Source organism: Arvicanthis niloticus, chromosome 8, assembly GCF_011762505.2.
Source record: "Arvicanthis niloticus isolate mArvNil1 chromosome 8, mArvNil1.pat.X, whole genome shotgun sequence".
Classification (NCBI taxonomy): Eukaryota; Metazoa; Chordata; class Mammalia; order Rodentia; family Muridae; genus Arvicanthis; species Arvicanthis niloticus.
The window spans coordinates 4,612,592-4,633,293 of NC_047665.1; the positions used below are offsets into that span (position 1 = coordinate 4,612,592).

The 20,702-nt window shown below is 40.4% G+C and overlaps 1 protein-coding gene across 5 annotated transcripts in view; it reads left to right on the plus strand.

Annotated features, from left to right (window-relative positions):
* LOC143433718 (cytosolic carboxypeptidase 1) overlaps window positions 1-20,702 on the plus strand; it is a 53,739-nt gene that overhangs the window by 10,196 nt on the left and 22,841 nt on the right. For 4 of the 5 annotated variants that reach the window (XM_034510205.2, XM_076938894.1, XM_076938896.1 and 1 more), the window contains exons 4-9: window positions 350-436; window positions 518-666; window positions 12,483-12,570; window positions 17,682-17,826; window positions 19,393-19,546; window positions 20,498-20,678. In XM_034510205.2, the coding sequence (XP_034366096.2) occupies window positions 350-436; window positions 518-666; window positions 12,483-12,570; window positions 17,682-17,826; window positions 19,393-19,546; window positions 20,498-20,678 (804 nt within the window). The remainder of the gene's footprint in view (window positions 1-349; window positions 437-517; window positions 667-12,482; window positions 12,571-17,681; window positions 17,827-19,392; window positions 19,547-20,497; window positions 20,679-20,702) is intronic. The other variant, XM_076938895.1, reaches the window with a different exon arrangement.

The window sequence follows — 20,702 nt, forward strand, 5'->3', positions numbered from 1 at the left end:
CTGGCATGTGGGTGCTTAGCAACATAGCAGGGAAACTCCTATACCTTCCATGTTAGTTCACAGCAAGAACAGCATGCTTTTTCATATGTGATAATCAACATTTTAGGAATGACATTTGTTCAGCAAGGTAAAGTCCTTACTATGGGTATAAGTATAGGAACAAGTCTTTTGCAATTACAATTTGAGTATAAATGTAAATCAAATTTATTTTTTTGTGCTTGCTATATCTTTGTTGTAAAAGAAAGGAGAAAAGCATCGTATGTTTTAGATCTGTCCTCTAATTTTAGTCTTTGCTTATCTGTTCAAATGTAATATATTTTAATATATTTATTTTAAAATATTTATTTAGCTATACTACTCCAGAAGAAGGAGATATTTTGAAGTTTAACTCAAAATTTGAATCTGGGAATCTGCGCAAAGTAATTCAAATTAGAAAGTAAGCCATTTAAATGTTCTCATTTTGTGTGCACACAGACTCTCTGGACTTGCCATTAGGTGTCTTTGTCTTGTGTTTCAGAAGCGAATATGATCTCATTCTGAACTCTGATATAAACAGTAACCATTACCATCAGTGGTTCTACTTTGAAGTCAGTGGGATGCGGCCTGGTGTGGCGTACAGGTTCAACATTATCAACTGTGAGAAGTCCAACAGTCAGTTTAATTATGGTAAGACACTTTTCCTTCCTGGTGAGAGGGCACAAGGCACACATTACCTGTAGGACCAGAATTTAGCATGGAAGCATTGCCTTAGACACACTCAGTGTCTCTGATTTTCAAACCTCAGTCATTTATTATACAGAGTGTGAAAAAGCTACAGCTCTGGTTGGGTGATAAGAAGAACTGCATGTGCTGTAATTCCCTATCATCCCAGTCCTACCTAAGGAAGCAGATGCTCCTTAGCTCCACACAAAAGAAAAAAAAATGTTTTTCTGTATGAGTGCAATGTCTGTCTGCAATTACACCTGCATGCCAGAAGAGGGTATCAGATCCTTTTACAGAAGATCATGAGCCAACATCTGGGTGCTGGGATTTAAACTGGGGAAGAGCAGTCAGTGTTCTTAACTGCTGAGCTATCTCTCCAGCCGCATGAAAAAATATTTTTACACCTGTGCCTAAGAAGATATACATCTATTCCCTCTGCTCAGCTCCCCACACCGTATCCACTTTTGGTGTCTTGCTAATACTATTTGGTACAACATGGTATGTCTTCCTTCAGTCTTCTGAAAGTCCTTGGGTAGAACTGGTATGAATTCTGCAATGCGTAATAGAATTTTCTAGTGAGACCATTTGTGCTTAGTGAGTTTCTTTTGTTAGCTGTCTTGTAAACTAGAAGCATTTCCTTAGTGGCTGAGGCCTGCTGAGGTTCTCTGTCACGTGTCAGTACGGGACTGGTCCTGTCTATTGCCGTATCTCTGTCTGTGAGGCCTGTGTGGAGAGCCTCGGGTTCATTGCCCCACACCAGGCTCAGGTTTTGCTTACCTTTATCCACTGAATGCCTGCCCTTCGACAGATTTGTTTGTGTTCTTGGTCAGTATCTGTTTCTCACAGAAACAATTGTTGCTACACAGTTTATGGGCAGTGTTGAATAATCAGCATTTTGTGTATTGGCTTTCCCTGCTGATGTTCTCTGAAAGAATTCTCTTTTCTTTTTTAAAAATAAAACTCCAGTGTTTTGCAAGAAGAAATCTGAAGTATGGAGTGTCATTTAAGGCTGCTCTGTTCAGTCTCTTAAGTACTCACTAAGGGTTATTTGCTGGGCATCTGGTCTGTAGCCATGGGCTATATCTGGGATGGATAATTACATAAACTTGACATTTGCATTTAAAAATCAAAACGTCAAATTTCAAATCTAATAATAGCAAGTTTTTTTTTTTAAAATATAATGTTTCCTAACATACATATGCCCCTTTATTACAGATGGAGAAGAAATATGTTACAAAATGATAGTGGTCTCAAGCGTCTGTTGCAAAGATTGAAAAGCTTTTAATAATAGGCAAGAGAAGCCACATCATGTGCTTCAAGTAATGTCCCCTAGCTGCTCGGAGCACGTGTGTGGTGATGCTCTTTCAAGACACATGTCTAAGAAGGAAGGCTTTGGAGAGTTGAAGAGGTTGTTGACAGTGGTTACTTGTGTGGGAGTAGGAAATGGAACACTCTAGAATTACTCAGGTGTATGAGATAAAGCTTAGTGAAATAATGAGATCAGATAATGTAACATCTGCCATGGTTATAAACACTTCTTTAGAGATTTGATGTCTTTTATCTAATTTTCAAGTAATCTTTTAAAGACAAATATTTGTATTTTGACTAAAATGTCAATAGTTACATTATTTTGCATGTCTGGTGATAAAAATGTTCTTTAACAAAAGGTTTATTTGACTTTATGCGTATGTCTGCTTGTCTTTGTATGCACTGTGTGTATGTGGGGCCCAAGGAGGCCAAATGCACTGGACGTACAGGTGGCTGTGGGCTGCCGTGTGTGTGCTTGGAGTCAAACTCAGGTCCTCTGAAGAGTAGTAAGTGCTCTTAACCACTGAGCCATCTCTCCAACCCATGAAGTATTCTTGATATAATCTATTTCATACACTTCATTCTTGGTGATTTTAGTGTTTGAAACAATCATTGGATGTGATTTGTATCTATCCAAGTAAGCAGGTTGGGTCCTGCTTGGCTTCTGAGACCAGCTGGGGGTAGGTAGGGTTATAGTTGTTATGTATAGCCATCAACTGATTGTGACCTCTCTGAAAATATTTGCTGACATTCAGCCTTGTTACATCTTTAAAATTTTATCTTAATTGAAACTTGTTTGAAGTCTTATCAAGATAAGTAAAAATCCTTACTTAACATAGTGTTTTTAGAATAGAAAAGAACAGTTAAGAAAACTGATTTCATTTGTATTGGGGATGTCCTTTAAGAATAAAAGACAAAGACAACATTTATCTGTGTGCAGCAGTGTACTCTATAAATGGTGCTGTAAGGTAGAATTTCAGTAACTTTAATCTCATAAAATTAATGCTCTCAACACAAAACTTTGCTGAGCAGTTAAAATTTTAAATTAAAATTGCTCATCTTAAGTTATGCTTATCTGCTTTAGAAAGCTCTGCTCCCATGAGAGAGAGAAAATAGTTTCTACCTTTAGTGCCATTTGGAATTTTAAAATGAGCAAATTCTGTAAGAAACTGACTCATGACAGCAGGACCTCTGATGGTGGCTGTGTTTTTAAATCTCCACTCTGATGGTGGCTGTCCTTGTTTCTATGCTTGACCTCCCTCCTCCCCTCCTCCTCCTTCTCCTTTCTTCTACTTCTGGGGGTGGGGTTTCTTTTTATTTATTTAAAATAATTTATTTTTATATTAAAAAATTTCCATAGCTTCTGGCTTATTCATTTCCTTTAGAAGTTTTCTTTTTTATTTTGACCTTTACCTTCCTGCAAATTAGTGCTTTTCTTTACTTCTTTAATTTGTTTTTTTGAGGATGATCAGAGTGTTTTAAATTTCCTCTTTATTATAACTTAATTCTATATCCCTCCCAGATTTTAATATTTCTGTTTTTATTCTAGCTATCTTTATTTGACTCCAAAGCTAGGGAAAAGGTTTACTATATTTTTTCCTGGCTTAATTATTTTGGTTAAAACCTTCAGTATTTTCAAAGTTTAATTAATTTTGCTTACAGACGTGTAGACTTTATTATTTGTAACTTTTTTTGGATTTGAAGTAACCTTGAAATCTATCTAGTCTGTTTTGTTTTAATAGGTAATTAGAGATAAAATGTGTTGTCTGTAGGTAACAGTTCACACCTCCTGACTTAATGGAGAGGGAGGAAGACCAGCCAGTGTCTGTCTCACTTGAGTTTCAGTTTGGTTTTACTATGGTAAGTTTTCATTTTGAAGCCTGCCAGTTCCAGTGGAGTGTAATTTGGCATACAGACAACTGTAGCTCTCCACTCCCCCGTGTCTGTAACAGTGTTGCGGCTAAGTCCTCCACTCTATTTGCCTACAGTTTTGTTCCTCTATTTGTAAATTTTAATTAGCTTGGTACATGGTTGGCTGCTGGCTTTATAAATGGAGAAAGGGGTTTGCTCTTTGACCCTTTGTGTTTAATATAGATGATTATAACTGAGTTAAAACAAAACATCTATTGTTTGTCTGGTGCTGCTTGCTGCTTCCTTCCTCTCCTCCTCTTCCTCACTACTGCCCTCTCTTTCCCTCTCTCCTCCTTCCTCTTCTTCCTTCCCCTTCTTCTTCCTCCTTTCTTCTTCTCTTCCTTCCCCTTCTTCTCTCTTCCTCTTCCCTCCTTCCCCTTCCTCCTCCTTTCTTCCTCTCCCTTTGATCACCTTCCCTCACTTTATGATGGTTCCTGTTGTTGTCCCTTAAGGCCTCCATGTGGCATGGAGCATCTGTAGGATTGAACCACCCCAGCACACAGACCGCAAGGTGAACTCTTCTCAGTCTCCGTCTGACTTTATTCTAGGCTCTTTCTGAATTCCAACAAGAACTTAATGTTGCGAATGTTCTTTTTCTCTTGTATATTTGTAAATGTTATCTATGAAGTTAGGATAAAGGGTAGAGCAAGCTGTTTAGGTAGCTAGACTTTTTAAAAATAAGACCAGTGTTGGATTTGCTAAGTTAATACTATACAGAACTGAAGCTGGCTTGGTTTTATATCAGTAGAGTTGAAAAAAGTGAGTGTTTATGCAAACTTGAGTTCAGCATTGTATGTACTTAAAACAGGCTACACAGTTAATACAGTGAGCGCCCAGAACCTTTGATGACTAAAGAAATCATTTGTGGTGGGAAGCTGGAGCTCCTTACTTAGTGTAAACTGATGAGGGAGGCCATAGTACTTATTAGAATAGCGTGGCTCCTGTCTTAACATTGTGGGACCACTTGGGCATTTTGCCTAGGGGACACTGAGTGACAGACACATGGAAATGGACTTGGTAGGGAGAGACCTTTGGTAGTCTCTTCAAGATGGGCAGTGCCAGCATTGCTTTCATTTCTTTAGTTGCCCCTCCCCACACACTGATACACTTTTTGGCTGATCTATTAAGTTGTTCTCACAAGTGATCCCAAAACAGTTTTGAATATATTTCTAAGATAATGCTGTCTGGATTGCTAAATTTGAACATTTGTGTCACTATCTCCATACCCACTTTATTTCTGTTACTTGAAATAGATTTTCTTAAGTTGCCACCAGATGGCAGTTTTGCATTTAGTAATAGCTTCTGTTTCAATCTCTCCCCTCATCTCTCTCAGGCTCAAGAGGGTTTTAACTCCTTCCTGTGTAAATTGACCATAGCAGTCCTGCTTGTAACATAAAGTGAGCATGCACAAGACACTTGTCAGAGACCCCAGTCTAAGATAATCAACTTTGTGTGTATGTTAAGTGAATTTATGTGCATGTGTGTGTGTGTGTTTGTATGTATGTATATGTGGTATGTGTGTATGAGATGTACGGTGTGCTGTTTGAGTGTAATTGTGTTTTTGTGTTATGATGTGTGCTGTGTATATATATATGATGTATGTGGTATGTGCATGCATGCTGTGGAATGAGTGCTGATGTCAGAGGACTACATTCTTGCCTTCCATCTGGAGTCAGGATCTTTGTTTACAGCTGTGTACAGCAGGCAACTTAGCTCAAGAGCTCCCAGAAATCCTTGTGTCTCTTCCCATCCTGGCAGGACTGTGCTGGCTCCTGCATATGGCTTTTCTGAGGATTCTGGGCATCAAAGCTCAGGTCCTCAGGCTTGTAAAACAAATTCATCATCCACTGAGCAGTATTCCACAACTTCCAGCACTTTCTATAAGTTTTACGTTGAAATATCTCGAAGTGTAAGGAAAGGTTACATGGTTTGCCAAGAAGCGGACATCTGAAATGGTACCCTGGCGCTCTGGATCTCCTGGTATCTACGTTCTATAAACCATGTCTTTCTTGTATGTCACTGTAGCATGATGGTCAGGATCAGGACACTGTCACTGATACATGAAGTACCTTCTAGTCCTTAGTTAAGTTAGACTTTCTTCTCTTAAATCAAACAGTTTAGCTTAGACATTTCAGTCTGTGAATTCTTCCACGTATTCAACTGATTATTGAACTGAGATGAAGTCTGCTACCAACGTTGTGTTCATTCACCTTGTTTCCTAGAGTCTGTTCTCTATGCAGTTGCTGACCCCGCTCTGTCCATAACTATTGGATGTCACTGCATTTTCACTGTGAAGCGTGACTCACAGGAAGGAGATGGGTCAGTGAGGGAAGGTACATGCTGAGCAAATGTGACCTAAGGCCTGTCTGGGAGAGCCAGCTCCTAAAGACCACGTGCATACACATGCACATGTGCACACATAAACACCTGCTTTTTGGTTTTTTAGTATATTTTGGCCTGACTTCTACTTTGACTTACACTATTATCTCCTTTCAGCTCCTGTCCCTTTGCCTGTTTCTTGGTAACAGATTCCTAGTGCTGAGAGTCTGGGTAGTGTCTCCTTTTGTATTATTTGTTGAATGTACTCATCTGTTGGTGAGGATATCTGGAGAGATTGATTCCCTTCTCTATTTTAAACTGTGTTTGTTGTCGTCCATTAATGTCCCCTTAGTGTGCCTGGGAGCTATATGGTAGGTGGAGCCAGAGACACCTCCCCTTTCATGTTTGTGGTTATTACTGACCCTGGCTTGTATTTATTTATTTATTTATTTTTTATTAAGGGCCAGTGCCATTGGTTGTTTCTATGGCAACTTAATATTTTGCTTAATATCAGTTACTCAGATATAGCCCTTCTGTATCATGTTGAATCTGAGTCACTGAGATTGATTCTTGGTGTTGCAGTCTATTTTTTCCAAATATATTCAGTCAGAACTCTTGAGCATTGCTTTCTTTTTTTTCAAAATTAATACCGTACTTTAAAGAGTAGTATTAGAATACATTGTTTTAAAAAAAAAAATGGGAGCATTTCAGACAGGCATGAAGTGCCCGTAATCTCAAGCTGAGCTGTTTTCTGCTTCCAGTACTCAGCTGTTATGGTAAGTTTTTCTGTCTGTAGGAGATGAAACTGGAGGTTTAAGTGGCTTGGTGAGGGTCAGGGACTCAGATGTGACTTATGCGTGCAGTGACACTACTGAGTCTTCAGATACCAAGTGGCTTGATTCATTTTCCTTTGGAGAAAAATGACAGTACTGTGGGCAGGTGACCATCACCAAGTCTCGCCTTGTACAGGTCTTGCTGTATTTCAACACAGTGTGCTCCCAGTGCTCACTTACTGAAGAGCTAGCGGTGTAGACAGTGCATAGCACTCTGTCAAAGGCTATGCATCTGTGCGTGGCCAAGTGGGAATTTAAGCTCTGGATGTAGAGTGTGTGCTTGTAACCACCATGTCATTCTGCATATAGAAGACCAGCCTAGTACTGGACCTGCCATCTGGAATTCTAGAAGCTTGGAAACAGCCAGATATCTTTTACACAATCTGTCATTTGTCACTGCCAGTAAATGTAAGAATTCAGGAAACATGCTACCTACACTCTCTTTGAGAAAAATTAGTCCATGTAGAGCTCTCAAAGTATATAAGGTGTCCTGGTAGCATTCAAGCAGAGGATGTGGAAGAAGTCAGACTGGTCTTGGTCTAATGACTTAGCCTTGGAAAAATAACAGCTAATCTAGACCATAAAAGGATGGGGGCCACACATTAAGAAAAAAATCAGCCAGACTGGGAAAAAATAGGAGGTTAAAAAAGGAGCAAGTATTTGTCAAGTTGTGGAAAGGAAGTGGGTTGATAGGTCTGAGTTGGGGCCTGTGCAGCAGTATCAGAGAAACTTAGCTAAGAGACAGGAGCCATTCACAGGTTTCTGTCTTTAAGGTGCTACCAACCTTTATGCAGTAAAGTTGTCATGGAGACCTACAGAAACAGAGCAAAAGCTCCAATAATTAACTTTATTAAAAGACAGCTATTATTATAATAGAATCTGGCCTATCAAGAAGTTACAATGTAAGCAAGGATGTAAAGACTGGGAACGGTGCAGCCAAACTTGGAGGTCCCAATTTTGAGAAATATTTGAGGGTGTGCTCCAGCAACTTGAGAGTAAAACTTAAGAAAGAGAAAGATATTGGGTGTGAAGAGTGACAGAACTTAGGCAGCGGTCCAGCAAGAAGCAAGGAGGTGAAAGGTGGGAAAGTACTCTAGAGAGTGGGCCATTCTACTAGAGCGAGACACTGCCGGACAGGAAATCAGTGCACTGGAGTCTTACACATACAGGAAACTCTCGGAGGTGTGAGAGGAAAGCTGACTGTCTTCATTCATCAAAATGGTGAGATAAAGACAAAACTAAACCAGAGTGTTGGGCTTCAAATGTGAGACAGACATATAGGTTATAGTGTTTCTCAGATAAAGGGAACATTTGAATTGGCCCTGGAAGCGTCTTAGGAAGCACACGCCTTGGCTCTCCAGTGGCTCCACCCACAGAATCTTAGCTAAGAGTGTGGCCACTCTTCAGGTTTTACAGTCTGAAGAAGCTTACATCTTATTACTGGAAAACTTACAAATATCAGAAATATTCTGCATATTTTATTATGATCTAAACTATTGGTAGAAATTAACAAAGAAGTGATTAAAAACCAGGTTTTGGGCCTGGCGGTGGTGGCGCACGCCTTTAATCCCAGCACTCGGGAGGCAGAGGCAGGCGGATTTCTGAGTTTGAGGCTAGCCTGGTCTACAGAGTGAGTTCCAGAACAGCCAGGACTACACAGAGAAACCCTATCTCAAAAAACCAAAAAAAAAAAAAAAAAAACCAACCAACCAAACAACCAAACAACCAACCAAACAAACAAAAAAACAGGTTTTGGAAATTATTAATACTTATTTTTAAAATTATTTTTTTTTAAAAGAAGATATTTAAAACTGATGTTAGAAATTATTTAGAAATGTCTGTCCATCATGGTAGTAGCTACTAACCACTTCGAGGCTATTAAAATTAAATACTTAAAAATTTAACTTCTCCTGTAGAGCTAGGCTCGTTGCCTCTGTATATAATGCACTTCATTTTAGCAGAAGGCTAGCCACCGCAGCCCTAGGGAGCATGACTTAATCAGCATTAACTTGTAAACTGGAGATGTTCTAGTCTTTGAAATAAGAAAAAGCTGAAAATATCCAATGTTAGAAACTAGAGAAGGAAATAAACCAAAGGGAAGGGAGAGAATCAATGGAAACAAGTGTTGAAAATATTTAGACAAAAAATAAAGCAAAGCACACAAATATGTTTAGAAAAAGGTAGGGGTGTGTGTGTGTGTGTGTGTGTGTGTGTGTGTGTGTGTGTGCACACACACACCAAGGCTAAAGAAGTATGTTGTTATCCTGATAGCACTCTGTTTATTCCCTTGACAGGATTCTCATTGAACCTGGAGCAAGGCTGGCATCCAGTAAAGCCCAGGGATCCTCTGTGTGCCCACTCAGTGCTGGGTTATAGGCACATATATAGTTGCAACCAGCTTCTTACGTGTGTGCTGGGGATTTGAACTCAGATCTTTATGCTTGTACAACAAGTGCTCTTTCTCACTGACCTGTTTAAACAGGCCACAAAAGTAAAACTAACATTTTTTTAAATTGTGTGTTTGGGCATTTTGCCTGAATATATGTTCAGAACATGCATGTCAGGTACTGGAGGTCAGAGGAAGGTGTTGGATTTCCTGGAACTGGAGTTAAAGATGGTTGTAAGTTGCTGTGTGGGTGCTGGGAATCAAACCTGGGCCTTCAGAAGAGCAGTCAGTGTTCTTGACTGCTGAGCCATCTCTGTAGCCCACCCAATGTAGGAATTTAAACAGGCTATTTCCGCTATTGAAAAGTGCAACGTTGTGCATGGTGGTACGTTCCTACAGTCTCTTAGCAAGTGGGAAGTGGATGGATTGGGAGTTCAGGGCTAGCCTGGGCTACACAAGACCCTGCTTTAAGAAACTAAACCAAACAAAAAAGGTGGGAGGGGAGACTACATTTTTAATCCTGTAAAAGTAAATTATACTTTTGTTATTTATTCTAGCAATTCATGAAAATATTCAAATGGACTTAAGTTTACTTTTCTGAACCTAGTGTGATCTCTGAACTTCCTTCTTTGAAAGAGCAGCCTGTGGAGCTGGAGAGATGCTCAGTGGTTGAGAGTGCTCTGCTTTGTCAGCATCCCTGTCAGCTGGCTCACAGCAAGCTGTGGCTGCAGCTTCAGGGCCACCTACACCTCTGCCCCCATGGTTACTGCACTCAAATGCACAGACACATAATTTAAAAGTACCAAATCTAAGAAAAGAAGCAACGTAAGAATCTAGGTGTAGAATTGTAGATAATAACCAATTTAACAAGTTACTGTAGAAGAACAGCCATTCCTTAGAACTAAGGTGGCTTACAGTAAGGAGCTTACAGTGCGCCCATCAGTGGTGTGAGGGGAGCTATGCTTTTTCTTTTGCTTGTGCTGCAAAACCATGGATAAAATGATCCTAACTCTTAAATGTAGTCAGTTCTGGTGATGGAATTAATATCACTTACCATGTAGGGCGGGCAGGTGAGAGGACACAGTGACTGTTTTTATACATCTAAACACAGCAGAGTCTGCCACATGGGGATTAGTCACTGTCTCTTGTATTATACATGATAGAATTGATTTGAGAAAATTGGTCAATGTTACATTGAGTACTGTATAACATTTTTTATTAACATGAGAAAATGATTGTTTGTGTAGTATATTCATCATCAGGATCTGAGGTTCTGATTTCTTGAAATGCAATGGAAACAGAAAACAGTAACTTCCTAAGGAGGCTGTGTCATTAAGGAGCACACAGGAGGTTAGCCTCCTCCTAGAGGGCCAGGAGGCAGCATAGCTGTGTTACGTGAAATATTAAATAACAGCCACCCATGATAGCTCCATGCGTTCTAGTATGGCGAGCCCCCTCCCCCCCCCCCCGCGTGTGTTAGGCAGCACATGTTTAAGGTGAGCCTCAAACAGCATTGAGCCAGTTAGAAAGGAAAAGAAACCTTATGAAATGCAAATATATTTAATGAGCTATTCCTACATCAGGAAAATGATTCCATACTGAAGGTAGGATTTAAAATCAAGCCAGCTCTCAGAAAAGCCATCAGTGTTTCTAAAATTTAACTCAATTCTAGTTAAAAAGTCTAGTTTATCAGGTTCCGGAATGAAATAAGATGATTTTATGGTTTTTATTTGTGGGGAGGTGAGATCTCAACATGTATACTATGCCAGCCTGGAGCACAGACATCCACATGTCTGTCTCTCCAGGGCTGGGGTTAAAGGAGTGCACCATGATGCCTGGGCAGATAATGCCATTTTAAAACTCATGTGAAAGCATGTCTCTTAAGAGTGTCCAGGGAAAGGGTGTGGTCTATTTAACCCTGCTTTCATTGTCAGTTCCCACCATGACCAAACAACTTGGGGAGGAAAGGCATTATTCAGCTTATACTTCAACATCATAGTCTATCACCAAAGGAAGTCAGGACAGGAACTCATACAGGGCAGGAACCTGGAGGCAGGAGCTGATGAAGAGGGCATGGAGGGATGCTGCTTGCTGACTTGCTGCCCATGGCTTGCCTCAGCCTGCTTTCTTATAGAACCCAAGACTACCAGCCCAGGGATGGCTCCACCCACAGTAGGCTGAGCCCTCCCCATCAGTCACTAATTAAGCAAAGTCCTACAGCTGGATCTTACAGAGGCCTTTCCTCAGTTGCAGTTCCATCCTCTCAGATGACTCTAGCTTGTCCCATACTGATGCAAGACTAGCTGGGACACACGCCATTTTTAACACTTCTGTAGAGAAGGCATGAAAACACATATAAATCTTTGTGGCCTTTCTTACTGCACATGAGACTCTATGAAGAATTAGAGGAGTGATTGCTCATTATTGTGTGTTAGTGTGTACCTGTGTGCACACGCCTTTGCCTGCACTGTGGTGTGTGTGCACTTGCCTGTGTGTATGTGTGCCTGATGCCCTTTGATTTTGCTTCAGCCAGGGTCTGTCTGTGTTGTGGGCTGCTGCTTTGGCCATGTTCACTGGATAAGCTTCCAGCATTTAGGAGCACGGAGATTATAGACAGGTGCTGCTGTTTCCATGGCTTCTGAGGGTTACTGGAGCCTCATGCTTGGATGACAAGTTTTACCTTCAGGGCCATCTTCCTACACGATTTCTTTATCAAGTTTGACTATTTTACTTTGTACAAGGATTTTACTTTGTAACTTTAATTGACCGAACTCTTTAACAGTAATTTAACAGAAAAGAATTGGTAGCCATTCACTCTAAAGTTATTCCATTTTAGTTGAACTTTAAAAGGCTATTGATTAAATTATAATTTAAGAAATTACTCAGATTTCTTTAATACATCCTAAAATATTGAAATACAATATACTGCAGTTTTCCTGAAATTTTGGTACTTTCTGGAAGGCAAGATTCATTTTTACATCAATTTTGAAAAGAATTCTCTTTCCTTTCCTCTTCTTTCAAAGGTATGCAGCCACTTATGTATTCAGTTCAGGAAGCACTAAATGCCAGACCATGGTGGATTCGTATGGGTACTGACATTTGTTACTACAAGTGAGTATTCTTCCAGAAGTTCATAGAAGGCTACATTCCATTCTGTTTCAGTGTAACAATGAAAACACACTTAATATGTATGCTGGCTAGTCAGGGGAAAAGAAGGAGCCTCAATTAAGAAAATGCCTGGACTGTAAACAAGCTTGTAGGTTATTTTCTTAATTAGTAATTTGATGTGGGAGGGTCCAGCCCGATGTGGGTGGTGCTATGCCTAGGTTGGTGGGCCTGGATTCTATAAGAAAGCTGAGCAAGCCATGGGGACCCAGTAGGAAGCACCCCTCCGTGATTCTGTGTCCGCTCCTGTCTCCAGGCTCCTGTCCTAACTTCCCTCAGAGCTGGACAGTGCTGTGGGAGTGTAAGCCAAGTAAATGCTTCCCTCCCCCTCCCGTTATTCATGATGTTTTAGCCCAGCAGTAGCAACCTTCATTTTTATTGACTCTTTGGAAATCTCATACAGTGTATTGAGATCCTCCTCAACCCCACTCCTTCCTCCAGCTCTTTCAACTCCACTCCTGACTCCCCAACCCCCTGAACTTTGCCTCTTTCTCCTTTTCCTTTCCCTCTCTTTCTTCTCCCCGACTTTGTAAAATAACCCATGGAGTCTAATTTGTGCTGCCCATACACCTGTGTGTGGGGACGTCCGTCGGAGGATGGTTGGCCTACAGAGGGCCACACCATTAAGAAAACCAACTCTGTCCGCTCCAGAAGCCATCAGCTGTCCATAGAGCCCCTGATTGGAGTGGAAGCTTGTGAACCTGGTGCCTACTCTGAGTTCATGAGCACAGCTGTCCTGTTATATCCAGAAGCCACTGATTTAGTCTAGATTTTCTTCCTCCTTTTCTGAAGTGTCCCTGAGGCTGTATGGGAGGGTAGGTGGTGTGTGACATAGATGCCTGTTTATGACTACAGCTTTGCTTGTAAATGACACAGAAGTCTTAGTCCTTGCTTTGTATTTTACTCTAATAATTCTATATGTAAAATGTTTCATAATACTTACTCTCCTTCTTGTACAATACATTAGGAGCACGGTGCATGCACCGTATATGCACACGGTTCATGGTGCCTGTGTCTCATACCTACATAGTTGGCTGAAGTTCTTTCCAATGGTCATCCCTCAACCCAGTTTTCCTCATGACCTCTTTATCCTTGATGTGCTTATGTGCATTTCTGTGCCCAGGAGGCCAGGAGGTGTGGCTTACTACCTAGATAGTGTGGCTGTTGTGTGAGTAGGTTAGACCTTTCCTTGAGAGAAGGCCCATGATTACACGTTGGTGCTGTCTTTTCAGAAATACTTCCCTAAGGCACACATACCTTCAAGTTACTCTCTTAAAATGGAAAGCATGTATGTGACTTATAATTCTGCCCAGCCTCTCTCTCAGAACAGGCGCAGACCTGCACGTTGACAGCATGGACTCCTGTCCTCTCCTGTTTCTTTACTGATAGAGTTTGCACTTTACTCTTAGAGGACACTATTTGCTGTGAGCTGCGCATCACGGCTGAGGCTGGGAGACTTCAGTTCCCTGTGCTCTTCTGTTTGAATGTGACTGCAAATAGTACAAGTGCTCCGCTCTGAAAGCCGACATCTGAACTGAACATTTAAAATCCCGTGTTTTTAACTTTTTTTTTTTTTTTTTTTTGGTGAATTTCATACCATGTACCTTGATCCCATTCATCTCCCTGTATCTTTTATCACTGCCTGCTGTCCTTACAACCTCTCCCAAAATAAAAATAGATTTTTAAATTTTTATTTTTTAAAACTCCATGTTTAATGATTATTTCCCATCAGTCACACAAGAGTTTGTATGTTTCTAATTTCGGTCTTGGTGTTTATCTCCTTTGGATAACAGTTTCTGTCCTGTTAGTCTTGAATTTTCCGTAAAGTGGATTTTGATTCTTAATGTTGTCCTTAACTAACACTGATGTCTCGTTCTTGTAGCTTCGCCAGAAGATGATGATGACTAGCATTTAAAGCAACTTAAATTGTTCCCTTTGGATATATGTTCCCTTTGGGATATATGTTCCCTTTGGAAAAAAACTGAATCTTAAATTCTGTTACTTTCTGGGAAAGAAATGGGCTTCATCTCGGTAAAGTTTCATCCCTCTGTGTTTGTTAGCAGAATAAGTAGCACATAAATAAGAAGCAGAAACAAAGGAAATGTGTACCCTGACCTCCACGCTACACTGCTTGGACTGTTTTTAATGATAGCTCAATACAAAGGTCACCTCTTCTGTCCTAGAACGTTGCAGCGACCCAGTGCTGACCTGGGCAGTGGTGGGCATGGTTTCAGAAGAATTGCTCAGGATATTAAATATCAAAACACTCATGCTTCTCACATTGCAGTGTGCGTGACCATAAATAACACAATTAAGTTCTGTTTTGTGTAAGGAGTGGTAACAGGAAGTTTTGCTTTTTTTGTCAGGCTACTCTCAGACCAAACTGGAATTGAGTGCAATTTAGCATTCATTAGTTAACTATTTTTGATGTTGCATGCATTATTGTGGTTGCTTTCCAGAAGTCTGATGCTAAGGATCAGAGACTGTTGTGCTTGTTATAAATAGAGCATAGTTGTCTTCTGTCAACATGTGTGTCTTGTTCATTTATAGCCTGTAACTTCCATGGAACATGTATGATAGCATATGTTGGCATTTTTTTTTTTTTTTACAACTTTACTGGGTTCTTATAACTCTTCCTCCCTTCCAGCCCTTATTCTATCCCAATCTCTTCCAACCCCCGACACTAGGTAGGAGAGAAAGAAGGTTAGAGGGGAAAGGAGACATAAACCTCTTTAGGCTTCTTCTGCCGAATAGAGGTGTTGAGTTCCTTGTGGCAAGTTCAGTCTTTGTCTTCAGAATATCCAGTTTCTTCTTCTTGTCTCATTTCTCATGACCATTTGACAAAAAGCAACAACCAGAAGAAGCAGGGGAGCAGCAGCCTCCTTCCCAGGCGTTCTTGGAGTTTTCCTATCTATAGCCCTCCCCAGAGTCTCCAGAATTAAACTATCTGCAGCTGGCAAAAATCACACCCCAGCTAGTGCACAAGGCAAATCGAAATCACCGGCTGTGAAGCTGCCTCTTACCCCACACCTGGGATCAAAACAAAAACATATTCATATAACATAACTGGGTTTTTAAAGAAACCAAACTCTCACTACAGGTGTACAAAGCTCTTCAGTTAGGCCAATTCAAAGAAAAAACTGTTTTGTATGATTCTTAGTTCTTAGCACTTGCCATTATCTGGCCATTCAGTATACAGTGATGCAATTAATGAAGAATAGTTGGAATATGTAAGTGTGTGAATAAATAGCCTATAAGCCCTATTTTGCAAGGGTTTTTAGAACTTTAGAAATGAGTTGGCAGAGTATCTTTAAATGCCTATGTCAGCAATACTTAAGGACTTTTAAAAAACTATGAATAGGATATTGTCCCAGGTGTTTCCCGCCCACTTTGAACAGTTACTGTTGTGTGATTAGTTTTGCGTGTGCATTTCAGAGCTCCTTACATCCATGTTGACTTGTGAAAGTTCCTTAACATTGATTTATTTATATTGTGGGCTTGGTGTTAGAAGGTGGGTGCATCTGCCACTGTTTTCGTGTGGAGGTCAAAGGACAACTTTGGAGTTTGGTTCTTTCCTCCTGTGACATGGTTCTAGGTCTGAATTCAGGTTGCTAGCTTTGGCAGAAAGTACCTTTGTCCATTGAGCCATGTTGTTAGTGGCCCACATGCTGAATTTTTTAAAGGAGTTGTCAGATACTATATTTTGTACAGAAACACTTATCTCTAAAGTACAAAGACCCCTTAAAGACCATCCAACCACCTTGCCATTACTGTACAGCAGAAAAATTAAGAAAATTCCTTACTATAATCTAGTCAGGGTTCAGATTTCCCCAGGGGTCATATAAATGTTCCGTGGTACTTTTTTTTTTCCCCATTAGGTTTTATGAAAGAGCACACATTACATTTTTTTTATTAAGTATAAAAGCCTGGGAAATGTGATTTATTTGTAGAACTAATAGCAAAAAAGAACAAACAGTTTTTGGAAAAAAAACACACCCTCGAAAGTATTCCATGTTAAAAATGTCTGTTGTCTACTACTGATCTCCCTTGCTCATCACAAGTCACATTTAATCTATGTTAATATGTTTCTTAAATATTTTTTTATCAGTAGTTTTCCCTTTGCTCTGTTAAACTGGTTTCTTTCTCATCCAGGAGTTTTAAGTTTGTCTTTTGCTGATTGCATCTTTGCTATTAACAAATGATGTATCTTACTGAAACCATGTATACTGTCAGTTAGCTGGAAAAGCATAATCAAACTTTGGTTCATTTTGACAAGAGCTCAGCTCTTGTGATGCTGCAGATTTCTCTCCTGCCACACCAGGAAGCATTGGGAAACAGCAGCCTTCCTGGCGAGTTTTCTTTTTTAGTCTTAACACCCATTATGGTAAAGTGCCAGGTGCCATGGCTTGCTTGATGCAGCTCCCATGCATGTGGTCCTCCCTGTTAATTGATGGAGGGCGATGTCATGGATGAAGTCAGCTAATGCTGTGAGTCCCTGACAGGAGTGTGAGCTTCACATGCTCTCAGTCTAGAGAAGAACAGGGCTGCCAGATGGTGGCCGTTGGGTTGCATGTTTAAACACTTGGTTCCTGTTTGGTGGAATTGTTTGGGACGGATTAGGTGGCGTGGCCTCGTTGGAGGGAATGTGTGGCTTTGAGGTTTCAGATGCCCGCCTCACCTCCAGTGAGCTCTGTGTCTGCATCGGACGTGTGGATGGAGACATTAGCTTTAAGCTGCTACTTCAGCACCATGCCTGCCGGCCTGCCTGCCTGCCAGATGCTGTGCTCCCTGCTATGATGGTCATAGCAGGATGGAACCTGAAACTGTTCAGCCCCAAGTAAACTCCTTCTTGTATAAATTGTCTGGTCATGGTGTCTCTTATAATGGCAAGAGGAAAGTAACTAAAACAGTGTCTGTTGAATAAAGCAGTTCAATTAAACTAAATATCCACTGGGGTTTTTCTTTTTTATTTCTGAAATTCTATTTAATAAAATTAGCATAGGAAATCAGAACATCTGTGCATGGAGAATAAAATGCTTTATGCTTTTCAATCCCAGAAATCACTTCTCCAGAAGTTCAGTTGCTGCGGGTGGACAGAAGGGAAAGTCTTACTACACCATCACCTTCACTGTGAACTTCCCACACAAAGATGATGTCTGCTATTTTGCCTATCACTATCCATATACATACTCAACTCTGCAGGTGAGAGAGCCTGATGGTAAACTTGTGAATATTTTTGTTGTGTATTGCAAGGAAGTATCAGGTAATTGGTACAGTTTGCTTCTGGTTAAGTATCTCAATAGCATGCAAGCTGTACATCAATAGAGATGAGGTACTTGTTGGAAACACTACAGGTGGGAAGGGGATGATCAAGTAGCTCTGAGAGCCTGGGGACCCTCAGATGCTAAAACACTGGCACCACAAGAGGGAGGGCCCCACTTACATCTGCAGCACCCACAGAGGAACACCAGCTATGGTCTAGTGAGCCCTGAACCCCACTGCCAGGGTGAAGGCAGCTGGAGTTTACTGAGAGGCCCTATCTCAGGAAAGAGAAACAAAGGGGAGAGGTAGAGAAGCAGTTAACACTTGACATGCATGTCAGCGTCTGTCTCATTTGTACTCACACAGGTACATGCACATGGGCCCACTCCTATGCTTTCACAAACAGAAAAGAATTTTAAAAAGAATTAGGAAGGAAAATTTATATATTTCACATATCACTTGTAGAAACTGATACTTCTATAACTTTCTGTGAACAAATCTTAACTGAGATTTCAGTTTGCTTAACTAAAAGTACTATAATATAAATATAACTATAAATAAATATTAATATTAATCTTGTAGAAACAAGTAGGGAATCTTGTAACAGTAGGGAAATAAAGCTACATTTTGAATTATTTTGAATTTTTCTACAGGAAAATTAATGTTTTGGCGTAAGAACCAGAGTCATTGTACACTCTAAGACTCAAGCTCCTCAGAATGTGTGAGAGAGCTGTGACATTGTGAATGTTTGTATTGTACAAAGCTGAGTAAACTGGATAGAGTGAGTAGATAGCCAGCTGTGGGAGGCTCATTCTCACAACAAAGTATCTGATCTACCGGCAAGGGTATAAAAGGGGGATCAGATACAACAGGAAGGAGAAGGGCAGCTCCAGTGCAAGGGAGGCCTACCTGTGGTGTAGAGGGGAGGCTGGGCTGAGTGACAGCCCCATGGCGTGGTCATTAAGACTCACCGAACAATGTCAATATTGCACACACACACACACACATACACACACACATGCACACATGCATGCATGCACACACATCTAGATGTCAGAAGAAATTGTTCATAACTTGTGGCTTGTAATTTTAGCTTGTGATTAGTTAGCTTATAACTAATGTGATCTTAGGTATAAGTCTAGAATTCTAAATTCTTTGAAAACCAAATGCTTTTTTCACAGCTCAGATTGGCAGCAAAGCCTTAGCTGAATTTATATGAACTTATTTAGAATATTGATTCCGCCTCGGGTAATTTTCGATTCCACAAAGGGTAATCCTGCTGGTGTGGTGTGTAACTAGTAGGTGCCACCTTTCTCTTGTCCCTCACATGTTCATGGTTGTTTGGCATTGATGGTTATAGGTAAGTTTTAAGAATCAGATTTACTTCTAGTAAAGAATCAGATTTACTTCTAGAGATCTAGTTCTGGATCTCTAGATACATTGTTTCTTTGTATCAGTAGGGAGTTTTAAAATGATTATATACTTTGCTTTTAAATTTTTGTCAAGATGCATCTTCAAAAATTGGAATCGGCACACAATCCTCAACAAATCTATTTTCGAAAAGACGTGTTGTGTGAAACCTTGTCTGGAAACAGCTGTCCTCTGGTGACCATAACAGCAATGCCAGAGTCCAATTATTATGAACATATCTGTCAATTCAGTAAGTCTGTCTTCTCTCAAAACTTCACACATTCTCACTTGTGTTTGCCTCCAATGTATTTTATGACAATTCCAAGAGCAGTCATGAGAAGATTTGGATTCTAGTCTTGGTCCTGCGTCTAGCTGTAGACCACCTCTGTGCCTCAGTTGCCCACTCTGGAAAGTGAAAGCATCACCTGAGGTTTCCTCTCAGGATTGCTTTGATGGTTGTGTTTTAGTTGTTTCTAGAAACTGTGCTGAAGCTAAAACACAGTAGTATTTTAGAGTCAATATTCTGCTAGCGCTGAATAGCTGCATGGTTTTCCCTACTATTTAAAGTTTAGAATTGCTGAGGTAGTGCAAACAAGAGCATAGTTTAACTTTTGATAATTATTTCAAATTACAATGGAGACAGAGAGAGAGAGAGAGAGAGAGAGAGAGAGAGAGAGACAGACAGACAGACAGACTGTGCATGGGTGTAGGGGTGGTGAGGTGTGTGGTATTGGCCAACTCTGTGTGAGTGCATAGTGACCACTCTGTTGATTCTGTATCACATGTTCCTCTGTATTATCATTTGTACAGATTTAGATTAATATTTTCCTTTTCTCCATGAGTTTATGAAACACAAGTTTATATTTTAAATTTTCCCAGGTGCTATTCTTTGTAAAAAACTATGTTACCCTCAAGTACTAACCGTTTTCAAGTTACATTAATCAATAGAAAGTAATCAAGTGGTCCCCGTGCTGTACATTATCACACTGTTTACGTCTATATTGCAGACTGTTGTGCCTGGCAACTTACATGCATTTTCTGTGGTTTTCTCTGAAGGCTAGTGCAGAGTGTGCATGTTGTGTGTGCATGGTAACTTTCCACTGGAATTCACAACCGAGAAGAGTTCTAGAGCCCCAAAGTGAAACACCATCCAAAATTGTAGTTGCCGTTCATTTTAATTGTGCTTTTGTGTGTACTTTAGGAACTCGCCCATACATTTTCTTGTCTGCACGGGTGCATCCTGGAGAGACTAATGCCAGCTGGGTGATGAAAGGAACACTGGAGTACCTCATGAGCAACAGTCCGACGGCCCAGAGCTTACGGGAGTCTTACATTTTCAAAATTGTCCCCATGCTAAATCCAGATGGTGTCATCAATGGAAAGTAAGTTAAGCAGTGGTTACAGGA